Below are 16,999 nucleotides of genomic sequence, written 5' to 3'. Positions count from 1 at the left end.
CCACATAGTCCCGATCTCATTTTCTTGATACCAATAAGCATGTTCTCAGTGTAATTTTATAAATTTTCTCCTTACTGGTAGTCATATTAGCTCTTCGCCCATTTATTGCACAATGTTTACTGAAAAATATTTCTTTATTCCAATTACAATTACGTATTGTTCAGCATGTTAACGCCGAGTATGATGGGTTCCGTCATCGGGTGTGGTATACAGGAGCGGCGGGTAAATTGCATTGCGTCCCGGATACGCGGCCGCTTGCGTAACGCGTAAACATCGACGCCTCTGCTGCGGCTGCTGCACACTCATTTCATGCTCTGATCGGTTAGTTCGTCACTACTCGGAGCGCTTATTCCTTGTATGGATTTTTAAACCATGCAGCAATTGACGCATTATTTCATTAGAAAAGTTACTCTATTTAACATGAGTAAAGAAAATTGTGAACTGAGATATAAACAAAACGCTACTTAATGTATTCGTACATCTGATTACTGTTCCGCTTTGTCATTTGTTACAACGATTTGATACGGTGTCAAGTTTGGCTATTTCAGGCCAGCAATCAGAGGAGGTTTCACCTGTCGTTTTAACACTAGCATATTCCTAACGCTTCTACCCGAGGGCTATGTTCGGCCTAAGGCTGCTAAACTAGTTGGCTTTTAAGGCAGGGGTTGAAGCAACGCTTCAAAGTTGGTACTTAATATTCAACAAAAGAGATCAGAGCTTGTTTCTGGATAAAATTGAAATTTTATGACCTCTTGCTTGATGCACGACAAGAGTTTACGTGGATCGTCCTCTCTAGACTGACTCTTCTCCCTCTAAGCTAAATCTTCATACGCTTTACACGGATGAACGCCATTACGTTGCGACACTCCCAAGATTTTCATGACGAGATCTCCTCGTCTCATAAATAAAGAGCCCGAATAAAATATTCCATGTAGATTTTCTAACGTTATAGACTGCATTTACTCAGTCCCCTGACAATAATATAAAAAATCTGCGCGAAGCGAATCTTTTACTCTTCTTGCGCCATGAAAACTTCGCCCCTAACAACACACGTCAACAAATAATATCGGCCGTGCTGGAGCCTTCCTGGCTTATGGCTCAATATAGGATGTGCTCACTAAGTCACTGCCTGTACGTGAGACGTCCTGGTCAAATATTTTTTTGCGTTAGATTTGTTAGAAATTTAATTACATGAATAAATAGTGAAAAACTGCATAAAAATAGTTGGGAATGAAATTGAATGATTTCCTGCGTCCTATATTCGAAAGGTCAAAAAATCTTGACTTCCTATGTAATTTTCGATTTGTTGATATGGATGCTCAAAATGAATGTTTCAGCTTACATAATAACCGTTTGAAATTGATTAGTTCTTGTTTCTGTTTTCCTCAAGTATTCCTGTTTTCCTCAAGTATTCCTGTTTTCCTCAAGTATTCCTGTTTTCCTTAAATAAAGCAGAATATTTCATGTAAGAGGAACCGCTACGTTGTTGCACCTGTCATCACACAATGACAGATGCGTCCGTCACGCTTCAGTCCTCGTCTTGCTCTTATGCATAATCCGTTATAAACGCCACAACGGATTCTCTTTATGTTAGTGCGACATTAAGGCTACGGATGGGTTACGAAGATCTGGTTTTCGAGTGTACGTTTAAATTCATACTCGCTAATACGTATGTTTATTTCATGCAAGCGAGTGTGCATTGTCAATGTACTACACAAGTTTATCGGGGTGTGCGTTACAGGTAAAACGGATCCGAGTATAAAGCTTTAGCGCTGAATTCATCGCAACGGGTTGGCTCTTTAAATATCAAATAGGTACGAGTTCAAATCAATTTATGTTTCATTGTTTGCCGTTTAACAACCAAATTGCTTCCTCATTTTGGTTAACATGTATTATATTTCCATTATTCTGTCCGAACGTGTATTTATATTAAATTATTTACCTTTAAGTCTTTGACTGCAACACAGCAAGTACCATTATTATCATAAAAATTCAACATCCAGACCGCAATTTCAGCTTTCCAATGTAGTTTCAAAGTTTCAATCCAGTCACTGAATAGCATTCATTCATTCCTAGTTTTTCATGGAATAATTGGCGACTCATTACTCGCATCGCTTTCACCTGAACGAATTGCCCTCAATTTAATGGTGCTTCAACGTCTTCAGAATTAGAAGCAAGTATCTAGTGGCTGTGAAGCGCTTTATCTTGAGCCGCGCACGTCGGCGCTCTTCGCTAATTGATTGTTGAATATCTCATTATTTCGAGCCCTCAAAATTTTCGATTAGTTTTTTGTCGGCGCGTAAAGGTTCTCTCCCGAGGATGTTTTTTTACGCTTGTGCTGAGCTGCGCAAGTCAATTAACGGGGTCGGCTGGGAAATGACGCTGTCCGACAGACTTTCTTGAAATGCATCTCTAGAGGAGTTTTTCTTAGAGTGCTGCAGCATAGCAGTCTTTCTTAAAATGTATTTCTAGAGGAGCTTATCTAAAAGTGCTGCAGCGTAGCAGTCTTTCTTAAAATGTATTTCTAGAGGAGCTTATCTAAAAGTGCTGCAGCGCAGCAGCCTTTCTTAAAATGCATAAGTAGAAGAGCTTATTTTAAAGTGCTGCAGTGCAGCAGCCCTTATGGAAAGACATCTATAGAAAGCCTCAAATTATCGTGCTGCATGATTGAAATGCTACAGTGCAGCAGTATTTCGTGATAAGCTGAAAATGAAGATTATTCTGAAGTGTTGCAAAGAAGTCTTTCTCGGAAGCTGCAGCCTGGCAGTTTATTGTGGAATGCTGCATCATACCAACTGGTCTTGTTATACAGCATCATAGCAGCATTTTTGAAATTTCATCGCTTCACAGTTTTCCTTGAAATGGCTTCGGTGCAAGTTGGATTGGATATTCTGTGGTGCATGCGTTCTCCGATGAAATCTCCAGGTTTCAAATTATTCGCTGAAGCAGTAATATTAAAATGATTCCTCAATCGCTGTAGAAAAATTGAAATTTGCAGGTTAGATTTTTTTCTTCTTTTACTTGAATTTTATCGAACCATCACAAATCAAGATGATGTACGTGAGAAGCCCGATGCTACACACAGCATCTCATTTCTATTCTGACCGTACTCCACCGCCGCAGGGAAACACGTTTTATTGTCCTCTTTGCCGGCCGAAATGTCGCCATCCAACGCTCCGTTGCAGCCCTCAGGAGCACCCTTGTAATAAAAAAGCGCTAAGAGCCGCACTTAAGCTAGAGCCCTTAATTACCCTCTAATGCTCCTGCATTTTCCTAAGTTGTTGTTTTTGGCTCGTGATAAGTTGTGGTTTGAGGCTGTTCATAAGTGATAATACGCCAGATAGTGCAGAGCATGAGGCATCGCATGCTCTTTGAAGCGGCCGAACTCTTCAGTAAATATAATGACGGTGCTCTGATACTGCAATATGATGTAATTGCTGCTATCACCTGGCTGATATTTGTCAGGTCTTCCTCCTTACACCTTGATTTTACTTCATACATCCCTTGGCGCTGTGCAAATGTTTTGCAACCTGTAGCGTCTATTCGATCCTCTTCTGTTATCTTCGCTGAAGCTCACCCAATACACCAGTTTCTTTTCCCTTGAAAACCACTTCACCGTATACATGTTTTGCTTCCTGAAGTGCACAGTCTGCCCTCGCTGCACCGAACACGAGCCTCGTGAAGAGCGCGGCCCTGAGAAGGCCGTCGAGGTGGCGGCACCTAACCTGATCCCCTTGAGCGGACAGGCCCTGCGGCAACTGGAGTCGTCCGTGCCATCTCCACTCTCACGCTTCCTGTTCAGTTTGCAGACCTGTCCTACTTGCCCACGTATATATTTACTACGTTACAATTGTTGATGTAGTTACAGTTGTTGCTGTGTTGCAGGAGTAAATGTTGCTGATGACATTTATGTTTTAAGATGAATTTTGATACAAGTACTATCGTCTATCTATTTTCGACATTTTATAATTAGAGCGGAATAACTTGTCGCTTAAGCTGAATTTGTTGGTAAAATTCTTATCATTTCAATTTCGATGTGGCCGTTTCTTTGGGTACAATTTTGTTGAAACTAATCTTGTTGAAGTTACTATTATATAAGAATATTTTGTTTCATTTGTCATCATACGAATGGCAAATTGTATTTCATCGTAAATTTTATTTATTCGTGTTGGTGTGACCTTTAGATGAATATTTGTGGAGTTGAGTATCGCCATCTCGGCCAATGGCGTGGAAATGAATCAACCGCTGCATTCTGAAGGCACTTCATAGCAGTCATACTTTGCTCAGTTACTTACCTTACTTGAAATCTGGATATTGCGCTTCCTCTAATCCCCTTTTCATATCTTACACCCTTTTGAAAGTTGTCTCCCCTCACCTTATTAAAAGTTATCGACAGCTAACCGATTGCTAATTTACTGAAATTTAATTTAATTTTGACCTTTAATCGGTCAGTCATAATTTCCAGCTACATACGTAGGTATGTCATGCGCTCTGCACGCAAAAGCACACAAACTCATTTTGCAGCTGACGCTAAATTTTCGCGCAACGGCAAAATTACGCCTGTTATTTCGAGACGGGCGTCCGAGAGAAGATTTCCCCCGGGACTTGCAGCATTCGGCTACATGGCCGCAAATTCTTCCTACGAGGCTCTTGTACTTGGCAAACGACCCATACGTTCACGTGGCTTGATTGCCTAATGCTAAGGAATGCCCTCATGCTACACGCCTCTATGGCTATTCGCCAAATTGCTCCTGCAGTTCATTCATTCAATATACTCATGGTAATTCTTTCACTGCGAGACTATTACCCACAAAATATATAACTTAGATCTGTATAATTTGTTCAGTGCTAGACTGCAAAAAACACTAAGGTCATAAACTTTATTCGGTGTCTGCAATTCTTGTACATGATACATTTTGTTTAAAAACCAGGTGGATATCTATAGAGGGCAGAAAGTTTTTATTTTTTCCTTCAAAATTTAGAACGACCAACTCCTGATTATTAGGCTTTATATACCTACAACTGATTAATATATTTTTATCTCCCGCTAAATGACTTCAGTATGCAACGTCTTGATCTTATAATTATTATTATTATTCTAGCTACGAAGCAATTATCCCGGCATCTCGTTCAAACGGTTACACGTAATTTTAGTAAGAAGCGAAAAATCAATAGTCTAGATAAAGGATGAAAACGGATAAAATGACTAAACACTTGATTCATAGGCTCTACTAAATACTTCCGTCTTTAGGCGTCGACGAAACACCTGCAACGAAGGAGGCTATGTTACGGCAGCCGGCAGACTGTTCCAGGTTCTGGCGGAGGCGACCGGGAACGCTCTGTCGTCGACGGTAGATAGACGTGTAGATGGTACGACGAGGCCCGCGTTGATGACAAACCCAGTCTTCTTCTGGCAGGCAGATCCAACACGAGCTGTAGGCATTCCGTGAGATGTAAGGAGGCGCCAGGCCGTGAAGGCATCGAACATCAGAACAGCGACCTTGAATTGCGTGTGCAGCTAGTGAAGATCGCGCAATATCGGCGTCACGTGATTAAATTCTCGCTTATTGCACAAGAGTCGCGCAGCAGCATTCGTTACGGACTTGCCATCTAAAAAGTGCCGTGGTCTGAAGTCCATAGAGGGTGGCATTACCATAGTCCAATCTGGTCAGAACGAGCGCCACCACGAGGGCCGCGAGCACCGGTCTCGAGAGACAGCGGATGACGCCACGTATTCATCGCAGAATTTGTCAATGCGGTGACGACCACGTATTTATCGGGGACTAAAAAAGCGGTGGCGACTTTGTCAATGTGATTATTCATAGAAAGTTCCGAGTCCAGCAGAATGCCGAGGTTGCGAACCGAAGACGCAGGCATGGCGAACTCGTTGCCCACAGGAACAGGGTTGGCTGGAAACCGATGCTGGCGCCGAGCATAAAATTTTTATTTCGTATGTTTGCTCATACACCAAGCTTCGTTTACCCACGTGCCTATTTCGTCGGAGCGGTTCTGTGATCACGCGTCGACTTGACTGCTCGCATGGAATGAACCACTTTCCCCTTCGTTTCCCTACTGCAGCAGACGCGCTCGTTGCACTGCTGAAGATCACATAAGTACGTATTCCCTGGGACAAATCAATAAACGCTACTATAGCCACTCACGAGGCGTCCGTCCTCTCAAAATTTGGCTTCTGAAGCGCATTCTTTATGGCCACTTGAGATGGGCTTGAGCATGAGTGCAATGCGCCGAGCGTCAAACTTAATTCCGATGACTGACCGGAAAAAATTCGTGTCTCATAACACTTTTCAATACTTAAAAAAAAAAAAATAAACACAAGGTGTGAAATTTTCGTTGGCCATTTTTTCTGAACCATGCAATCAACTTATTTTCCCTCCTGTTTTCTAACATCATTCATATTTTCCGCCTTGCTTCATCTAGATTAGTCATGAGCTTCATCTAGATTCTCGAGGTTTAGGTCAATTTTCAGCTATCACTTTATTCGAGCCATCACAAGGTTAGAAACAAAATCGCTTTCAACAAGGAATCGGCCAGTTTTCTAGATGCATTCTTATAAAAAAGCCTAGCTTTTGTGAGCCATAAACAGCTCCAAAACACTGATTCCCAATAAAAATGTTTTCATTATCAACCAAATCCAATTCTTAACTTCGAGGTTTGATCATCAACTTCCATCTGCGAATTTAAAATGGAACCGACGGAACGTAAATATAACCCCCTTGTATTATACACAAAACTTCTCAGGTGTGTTTCAGTAACTATCAGCCTCAACCCTAAATTCCGTTTCAGGATCCATCAAAACAGACAAGCATAACAGCTACTCGTATTTATCTACACCTCCGACGAAGCCGTCATACACCACAGACTTGGCGTGAATTTCATCGTCACGCGCCTACCTTTAGTACCAGACTTCCGTTAGACTAGAGCTTAGTTACGTAAAAGCGGCTAACTTCCACGGCTTTCTAAACCTACGCCGTTTACATGACTCCATCACTTGTGATGGAACGTTTTCATCGGACGTGAGTTTAAACACGATTGATCGTATTGATCTGTAATTATGTACATTAACACATTTAAAGCACTGTTCAATTCGTGAAATGGAGAAATAAATTTTTTTAGTTCTTCTGCAAACAGAAACCCTACCTTGTACTGTGGGATTGTACACAAAGTAGACCGGTGACGCTTACTACGGCTCGAATAATTCAAGGGGATTATCTTGATTTGCTTCAGGATTTTCATGCAACATCTTCCCTTGTCATCGACTGTTCCCTGAGTGTTCGCGCAGGCGGCCTACTGTGACGCAAAGCTACTTAAATCGTAACAATATCTTTATATTAGAGGGAACAGCAATGGTGTAGAACTTGTAACCCGTTACGGCCAAACTAATTCCTTGCGAAGAATTTCATCCGGCTGCACTTGAGATCGAGTCAGTCATGTGATGGAACACAGGCGCACCTTGACTATCATTCGTGACCCTGAAATGAGAGCTCAGCTCAGTTCGTTGAGCGCTATAACAATTTTGTGAAGGAATATTTTTCGAAGAAATGTTTTGAAGGACACCCTACGATTTCATGTGGTTTCGTTGCTAAGTTTTTGACTGTTGGTGTCAGGTTTTGCATGCAGCAAGAAGCCGTTAATTACCGTGCGGCTGTGCTCGCTGCCGCCAATTGTTTTCTTTGCTGCGCCAGCAACTACGGCCGCACAGCTTTCCTTGACATTTGAAGATGTGCAAAAACTCAGAGCTTTTCATCCGGCGCTCTGGAGGCGCGCTGCTCTCATTATTGCTGGCTGCTCTCATTACTGCTGGCTGCTCTCGTTATTGCTGGCTGCTCTCATTACTGCGAGCTGCTCTCATTACTGCTGGCTGCTCTCATTATTGCGGGCTGCTCTCGTTATTGCTGGCTGCTCTCATTACTGCTGACTGCTCTCATTACTGCTGACTGCTCTCATTATTGCTGACTGCTCTCATTATTGCTGACTGCTCTCATTATTGCTGACTGCTCTCATTAATGCGGGCTGCTCTCATTACTGCTGGCTGCTCTCATTATTGTTGACTTCTGCTCTCATTATTGCTGACTGCTCTCATTATTGCTGACTGCTCTCATTAGTGCTGACTGCTCTCATTACTGCTGGCTGCTCTCATTAATGCTCGCTGCTGTCATTACTGCTGGCTACTCTCATTATTACTGGCTGCTCTTATTATTGATGGCTGCTCTCATTATTGCTGACTGCTCTCATTATTGCTGGCTGTTCTCATTAATGCTCGCTGCTCTCATTACTGCTGGCTACTCTCATTATTGCTGGCTGCTCTCATTATTGCTGGCTGCTCTCATTACTGCTGACTGCTCTCATTACTGCTGGCTGCTCTCATTATTGCCGGCTGCTCTCACTAATGCTGACTGCTCTCATTAACGTGGACTGCTCTCATTAATACTGGCTGCTTTCATTATTGTTGACTGCTCCTATTAATGCTGCCTGCTCCTAGTAATGCTGACTGCTCTAATTAGTTCTGGCTGTTTTTATTAATGCTGTCTTCTCAAGTTCTCACAGTAATGCTGACTTCTCTCAGTGCTGGATGCTCTCATTATTGCTGCTCGGGCGCTAATTTATGCGATTTATGCTGCCTTGTAACTATATACCTAGTCTTATTAGTGCCTGCGTAGTCGCTGCAGTTTGTATTGACACTGAGGGGCGCCACTGCTCCTCTAGTGATTTTTACCGTACTGCTCAGTGATCCTCACATTAGTGGTATCAGTGATGCTCCCCTTAGTGCTGCGTCTGTTGTATCCCATTAGTGCTGCGTCTGTTGTTTCCCATTAGTGCTGCGACTGCTGATACCATTAGTTCTGACATTGATGGAGTCATTAATGACGCCACTGCAACGCTATTGATTCTCATTAAACATTGATACTCTTATTAGTGATGACAATAATGCTCTCATTAATGATGGTAATGATGCTCTCATTAATATTCTTAATCTTGCATTGTCTTTTTGGTAGTTCTATTGCTGCCTCTGCCTCCCTCACCAGCGCTGCCTCTGCCTCCCTCACCAGTGCTGCCTCTGCCTCCCTCACCAGTACTGCCTCTGCCTCCCTCACCAGCGCTGCCTCTGCCTCCCTCACCAGTGCTGCCTCTGCCTCCCTCACCAGCGCTGCCTCTGCCTCCCTCACCACAGTGCTGCCTCTGCCTCCCTCACCTGTGCTGCCTCTGCCTCATTCCTCCTCTAAATATAATTTATACTATATTTTGACAGTTTAAAAGCAAATTAGCTTCGAGTAATGAGCAAAGTTGTATAGGTAATTTTATATAACTTTGTAATTTTTGTATAACTATTTATGTAATTTTGTTTCATTTTCTGCTTGAGCAATGAAGTGGTTTGCTATAATTTTTGCTAAATTAATGTGTCCGTACGCATTTGCTTTTTAATAAAACTTACTAAATTATTAAAAGCATTGCTGTAATTAATTGCATTTCAATAAGAAATGCAACAAAATTCTGTTTAGTTAGAATTGCGTTATGTTACTGCTCATGTTATTTTCCACAATTTGAACCATGAATTTGTTATTCACTACCCTCTGTTGTCGCTACGTGTGTTTCAGAAGGACAGCTTGTTGTACGTACCCAGTGACCTCAACGTCCGTAAAGAAATGATCCTAGAGGAACTGTCAGTCATTTTAGTTTACCAAATGAGATAGCATATCTTAAAGCAATAGTATTAATGTAATCATATTGTTACATTGCAAAGAATGCACCATGTTTACTTTTAAATTCATTCATTGACAATTAATGATACATTCATGGAAAATATAACTCCGTACTCACTGCAGTGAGTGACAGAGCGCATTTTCTCGTCGACGAAAACATGAAGTCACGGACAGACAGACGGACGGACAGACAGACTGACATGACAAGCACAATAGCGCCTTTTTTACATAAATGAAAGAATGCGCTAAAAAGTCATGGGATCTAAAGTAGTAGCCAAATTCCCTCACAATGGCTGTTACACTCTCAGCCTCGTCTTCGCAGATGCAACAAAATGAAATCTGTCGAAGCCATCAACACTACTGCACCGTTGTTCAGAAGTGCATAAATGCCAAGAGAAGCAGAACTATTCAAGGCAAACAAGCAGCGAGCAGGTCGCCATTATCATTGAAGTTTCCTGTCCAAACTCTACCAGGCGCTGGCTGCATGAACACTAAAAAATCTGTCTCCAAGCGCTTGATAATAATGATGGAGTATGAAATATTCGATGTAAAGTTTTAACTGGATTCTTCAAACTCGTGCAACGTGTTGTTGTTGGTTAGATTTTTGTCAACTGTTGTCATAACAGATCAGAAGTAGGTTAGATCTTCAATCCTTCAAACATAACATCTCGAATAGAGAGATAAAGAGTAATTAGGTACTTATCCCTCATTGTGTGAAGAAGTAGTCTTAACTAAGCAAGATAATCCTCAAAAGAGCGCAGTACATATGGCAGCAAACTTTGTGGAACCCTAATTCAGAGCACGTCAAATCTCGGACGGTCACTCCTTGATTCTATGAAGACAAAATCAAATCTCAGGGGAAACGATTCAATACTTTTCAATACTTCGAAATATTATATTTAGAGAACCCAATCACTAACCATATAAACTAGCTGACCAGTGTGATTATTTTCATCTTATCAATCAATGAAACGAATGAATTAAGTTTTGCCATAACTTTTCTTGAAGATTTTATTATTCTTGACTGTAATACGAGGCACGTTAGTTTGATTGTTATCAGTTCGCTATTTCGTTTTCGTCGATGAAGAGAATTTCATAGTTTTATTCAAGGTATTTAGTTTTTTATGAAGGGTATGGAATAGTTGTTCATAGGTGTGCCCGATTTGGTTCCCTTGAAAGTGTCCGATTTGGTTCCCTTGTAAGTGGTAACCTTGGCTAACAGCAAAGGGAGACCGCACGCTATCACGTAGCGCGGGTCAACGATTGCTCTACAGCTCGTCTTCCGTCCTGCCTACCGCCGTGTTTTCTATCACCCATGCGCTCTGCTTGCCGTGTGCTGCAGTAAACTGATCTAATACCATGAATTAGAATCTTAAGCTGATCTAATACCATGAATTAGAATCTTAAGCTGATCTAATACCATACATTAGGATCTTAAGCTGATCTAATACCATACATTAGGATCTTAAGCTGATCTAATACCATACATTAGGATCTTAAGCTGATCTAATACCATACATTAGGATCTTAAGCTGATCTAATACCATACATTAGGATCTTAAGCTGATCTATTACCATACATTAGGATCTTAAGCTGATCTAATATCATACACTGGGATCTTAAGCTGATCTAATACCATACATTAGGATCTTAAGCTGATCTATTACCATACATTAGGATCTTAAGCTGATCTAATATCATACACTGGGATCTTAAGCTGATCTAATACCATACATTAGGATCTTAAGCTGATCTAATATCATACACTGGGATCTTAAGCTGATCTAATACCATACATTAGGATCTTAAGCTGATCTATTACCATACATTAGGATCTTAAGCTGATCTAATATCATACACTGGGATCTTAAGCTGATCTAATACCATACATTAGGATCTTAAGCTGATCTATTACCATACATTAGGATCTTAAGCTGATCTAATATCATACACTGGGATCTTAAGCTGATCTAATACCATACATTAGGATCTTAAGCTGATCTATTACCATACATTAGGATCTTAAGCTGATCTAATATCATACACTGGGATCTTAAGCTGATCTAATACCATACATTAGGATCTTAAGCTGATCTATTACCATACATTAGGATCTTAAGCTGATCTAATATCATACACTGGGATCTTAAGCTGATCTAATACCATACATTAGGATCTTAAGCTGATCTATTACCATACATTAGGATCTTAAGCTGATCTAATATCATACACTGGGATCTTAAGCTGATCTAATACCATACATTAGGATCTTAAGCTGATCTATTACCATACATTAGGATCTTAAGCTGATCTAATATCATACACTGGGATCTTAAGCTGATCTAATACCATACATTAGGATCTTAAGCTGATCTATTACCATACATTAGGATCTTAAGCTGATCTAATATCATACACTGGGATCTTAAGCTGATCTAATACCATACATTAGGATCTTAAGCTGATCTATTACCATACATTAGGATCTTAAGCTGATCTAATATCATACACTGGGATCTTAAGCTGATCTAATACCATACATTAGGATCTTAAGCTGATCTATTACCATACATTAGGATCTTAAGCTGATCTAATATCATACACTGGGATCTTAAGCTGATCTAATACCATACATTAGGATCTTANGAGTCACGCGGTGTGTGTTACTTGCAGCCTCGTCAGGAGTAACGTGACGTGTGTTACTTGCAGTCTCGTCAGGTGTAACGTGACGTGTGTTACTTGCAGCCTCGTCAGGAGTAACGTGACGTGTGTTACTTGCAGTCTCGTCAGGAGTAACGTGACGTTTGTTACTTGCAGTCTCGTCAGGTGTAACGTGACGTGTGTTACTTGCAGCCTCGTCAGGAATGGCGTGTGTTACTTGCAGCCTCGTCAGGATTAACGTGACGTGTGTTACTTGCAGCCTCGTCAGGAATGGCGTGTGTTACTTGTAGCATCGTCAGGAGTCACGCGACGTGTGTCACTTGCAGCCTCGTCAGGAGTCACGTGACGTGTGTTACTTGCAGCCTCGTCAGGAGTCACGCGGTGTGTGTCACTTGCAGCCTCGTCAGGAGTCACGCGGTGTGTGTCNTGCGTGGGACGCTGATGGCAGGGGTCGTGGTGTGGTGCGTGGGACGCTGATGGCAGGGGTCGTGGTGTGGTGCGTGGGACGCTGATGGCAGGGGTCGTGGTGTGGTGCGTGGGACGCTGATGGCAGGGGTCGTGGTGTGGTGCGTGGGACGCTGATGGCAGGGGTCGTGGTGTGGTGCGTGGGACGCTGATGGCAGGGGTCGTGGTGTGGTGCGTGGGACGCTGATGGCAGGGGTCGTGGTGTGGTGCGTGGGACGCTGATGGCAGGGGTCGTGGTGTGGTGCGTGGGACGCTGATGGCAGGGGTCGTGGTGTGGTGCGTGGGACGCTGATGGCAGGGGTCGTGGTGTGGTGCGTGGGACGCTGATGGCAGGGGTCGTGGTGTGGTGCGTGGGACGCTGATGGCAGGGGTCGTGCCTGTCTCTTATACACATCTAGATGTGTATAAGAGACAGGTGTGAGCCGCCGTGAGACGTGTGAGCCGCTGTGAGACGTGTGAGCCGCCGTGAGACGTGTGAGCCGCCAAGAGACGTGTGAGCCGTCGTGAGACGTGTGAGCCGTCGAGAGACGTGTGAGCCGTCGAGAGACGTGTGAGCCGCCGTGAGACGTGTGAGCCGTCACCTGACATCAAAATATCAATCTTTCTTTTATATAACCATTACTTCTACTGTTCATCGATTGATTGATTGGAGATAATCCTGTGCCTAACAGCTTTGTACCTATTCAAGATACGGACTTGTGGAAGCATTGTAGCAGAGAAATCTGTTGATTGCTTAAAAGGAACAAATTCTGATCTTTGAGCTTTAAGTGCTTTTTGCGCCGCTTGCGATTGTTTCCAGTAACTTTTTCTCTGTATGTGTGCCTTGGACGAACATATACGAGGATGAAACACTAATGATCTGCGGTTCAGTCTCGACTCTACTCTTCCTTCGCCCATGAACACGCACCATTCTATGTAAGTTCTAGTTGATCGATTAGGAAGCTCCTTCATTTTCTAGTGCATTCACCAGCCACACTTCCTGGAACAACAGCTAGCCAACGTCACGCTCCACTTCATTATTTGCCTTCTCTGACTTGTATTACCTCGACTACAGTTCCTTATGGAATAGTGCGGGTGTGGACGTGTTAACCATTTACTTACTTTCATCCAGGATTTTTGGATCTTTTGGACATAAGAAAAATTTCGCCAATAGGGTTACCGGAGACAAATCCCACCTGTAAGGTTACTTGGAACAAGTTTAACGTATAATGTTACCTAAGGCTATTTTCACCTTCATAAGTTACATGAGAAAAATTTCAACTTCATGGTCAATATAGACCAATGGGTCAGGTCTCCACCGCGATGCTAATCAAAGGTTCGCTTCGTAGGTTGCAAGTCTCCAAGTTTTCTCTTCTGTACGAAGAAGTCTCGTTGAGTGACGCAACCAACATCCTGGACCTGAATGAAAGTCTCGGCCTTCTGATTGACACACTTCTGGTGTCTGCTCCTGCGTTCCGTACGTCGCTATTGCGGATATTTCATTTATTTTGCTCTGCGCGTTACGTTCCATATTTATTTTGGCTCATTACATTCAATTTGCATTAACGCTCGGTACTGTGTTTTGTTCTACACTTTGAGTCATTGCGTTCTGTGATGCAGTTTTTGGATCAGTTCACACTTTTCAGTCGGAAAGTTTTACTTATAGAGTTGTGTATGGTCTTCTACTTGGTATCGGAATATTTTGTAGTCGCATTGATAAGGGGCTGGATTTCGAATCATTTCAGATGAATCGTGTCGATAGCTATTGGATAATGTAGACTGATCAGTTGTATTTTTACTCTAGAGTCTCTCTAGTATGTAGCAAAATAACGAAAATGCCAATTCAAGGATTTCGCTAATGAACGGAGACTGGTAAAACATGTCAAATGGTGACTAAAGTGTGAGCTACTCTGGTCAGGGTCTTCGTCGACAAATTAGTTGAGTATGAGAGAACGGAGTAGTTTGCGCTCACATCTGCTCAAAACGAACAAAAAGTTACAAGGTTACTTGCTAGATTAGTTTGAAAAGTTTAAAATTATCCAAAAAGACCAGTTTAACTGCTTCTAAAGTATTATTTATAAAAACTAGATCAGTTTGACGAGTTTGAACGTTAAGCTTTTTCAATTAAAATAAATTCGATAAGTTCGAAGGCTTCGGTAATGCTAACGAGATCACTTGTGTTTGAGTGCGAAGGTTCACCTGAAGATTATAGAGGTGCAAGCAGGACGCTCGGTGGTCGCTGCAGGTGGAGCTTGCGGTTACTTCCTTTAACGCAACCGTCGCGCAGGCTTCAGCTTTCTAATGGAGCTTCACAACGACGCTTGCATCGCCCATTTTTAGGATGTTTTTTTAAAATGTATTTTTGTGATGCATTCAAGTCGAGGAGTAGTGAGGTCTATCGCGTTCTTTTATGTTTTCCCTATTGTTTGTTCTGATTTCGGAAATTGTTCTCTTCAAATATTTTTATCCTCGATATTGATTAGTTAAGGCTTTGCAGGGACATATCTGAATAAAGCATCGCAATGTGTCAACGTTCTTAACGTGTCTTATTGTCGGGTTGACCTGGCTTTACTCCGGAGGCTGGATGAGGTTAACATGTGGGTTGAACTGGCGTTGTTCGGAACACTAATATCAAACTTGAATTCCTTATTTTGTTTCCATTTTTTTTTTTTGTTTTTTTTGGTTTATGAGAATCTAAAATTTTAAATTTCGGCTGCTTCGTAATCATTTCATTTTGAGAATAATATCCTGTTAAGTTAGGTGTCAGAGAAACGCGCTGTAAGAAAAGCTTATCTACAGTATATCATATATGCGCCTCAGACGCCGTGAGGCGCCTGAGGCTCTTGTATATACTTTTGAAGTAATGATGTCATTTACGTCCATTCTTGCTCAGTATTACCGAAGCACGCGCGTGTTGGAAAAAGAAGCATCTTTCGGCTCATCTTGTGGCCGTTACCGCGCGCCGCTCGGCAGCAACGGTTCAAGCTTACTTGTCTGCCTCTGCTTAATACAGCGGCATTTCATGTGAACAAATGCTTATCACTTATTCAGACACATTTTTGTAATTTTACAACCTGTCACTTACTTAGTTCCCAATTTAATTGATTCTTACCAAAGGAGGTATCTTGTATTAAAGGTGACTGATTCCCGTAACTAAGCGCTTGAAAATCTCTGCTTATATGTTCTCACCTTTTTCAATCCTGGAACATATATACGTGTTGTTCTGCACTCGCTTTGATGAATTGAATCTAATAATGAGATCACACTGAATGTTTTCGGTGTCAACAGCGCTACAATTACGCCTCGTATTCCGGCCCTCATTTCCCAACAGTAACTAGACGGTCGCTGCTCAGATGTAATTAAATGCAACGTGGAAATCGTGATTTTTTGTGCCAGCAGCGGCATCCGATTGATGCGTGGGACGCTGATGGCAGGGGTCGTGGTGTGGTGCGTGGGGTGCTGATGGCAGGGGTCGTGGTGTGGTGCCTGCGTTAAGAAATTACGTCAATTCAAATGATCGTTCCGTTAAACTGATGCATGTGATGTAAAACAAAACTTACAATATGGTTAAATAATTATTGGGGCTAGAAGTAAGTCTAGAAGGCTTAGGGTCCCCTAAAAATATTTCTGTTTATGCTCCTCTCATCGCTGTTGGTATTTTAAGCAACGCAATTTAAATTTTTCGTAGTGAAATGTTTACAGTGTTGATCATAGTGTCGCAGAATCCAACATCGCTAACCGACAATTATTAACTTTCTCGAGATCTGTAGTTTACTGCTTCAATGGATAACATTAATATTGCCATTGCATTTTGTTCACTAGATGTAGGGAGAGACAAATAACTTATGCCACTTACCTTCTGTTTGTAAAATCGTTTCGTGTAAAGCGCCAGCGCCTCCAATAGAAATAATTATTGATTGTCGCGAGGCTCGTTCCTGCTCTGAGGATCTGCTTAAAATATCTTGAGTAAGAACGCGCACATCCACTAGATTCGCCACGAGCACTAGAGTCGTCACGAGCACTAGAGTCGCTACGAGCACTTGAGTCGCCACGAGCACTAGAGTCGCCACGAGCACTAGAGTCGTCACGAGCACTAGAGTCGCTACGAGCACTTGAGTCGCCACGAGCACTAGAGTCGCCACGAGCACTAGAGTCGTCACGAGCACTAGAGTCG

General features: G+C 42.2%; 1 protein-coding gene across 1 annotated transcript in view; it reads right to left on the bottom strand.

Annotated features, from left to right (window-relative positions):
* Window positions 1-12,645: 12,645 nt before the first annotated feature.
* LOC108673759 (extensin-like) overlaps window positions 12,646-16,999 on the bottom strand; it is a gene marked incomplete at its 5' end in the record, with an annotated part of 5,071 nt that continues 717 nt past the window's right edge. Inside the window, one exon of the mRNA XM_018161629.1 lies at window positions 12,646-13,227. Within this exon, the coding sequence (XP_018017118.1) occupies window positions 12,646-13,227 (582 nt within the window). The remainder of the gene's footprint in view (window positions 13,228-16,999) is intronic.

Source organism: Hyalella azteca, unplaced genomic scaffold (assembly GCF_000764305.2).
Source record: "Hyalella azteca isolate HAZT.00-mixed unplaced genomic scaffold, Hazt_2.0.2 contig8838, whole genome shotgun sequence".
NCBI classification, from domain to species: Eukaryota; Metazoa; Arthropoda; class Malacostraca; order Amphipoda; family Hyalellidae; genus Hyalella; species Hyalella azteca.
This window is presented reverse-complemented; position numbering and strand designations above follow the sequence as displayed.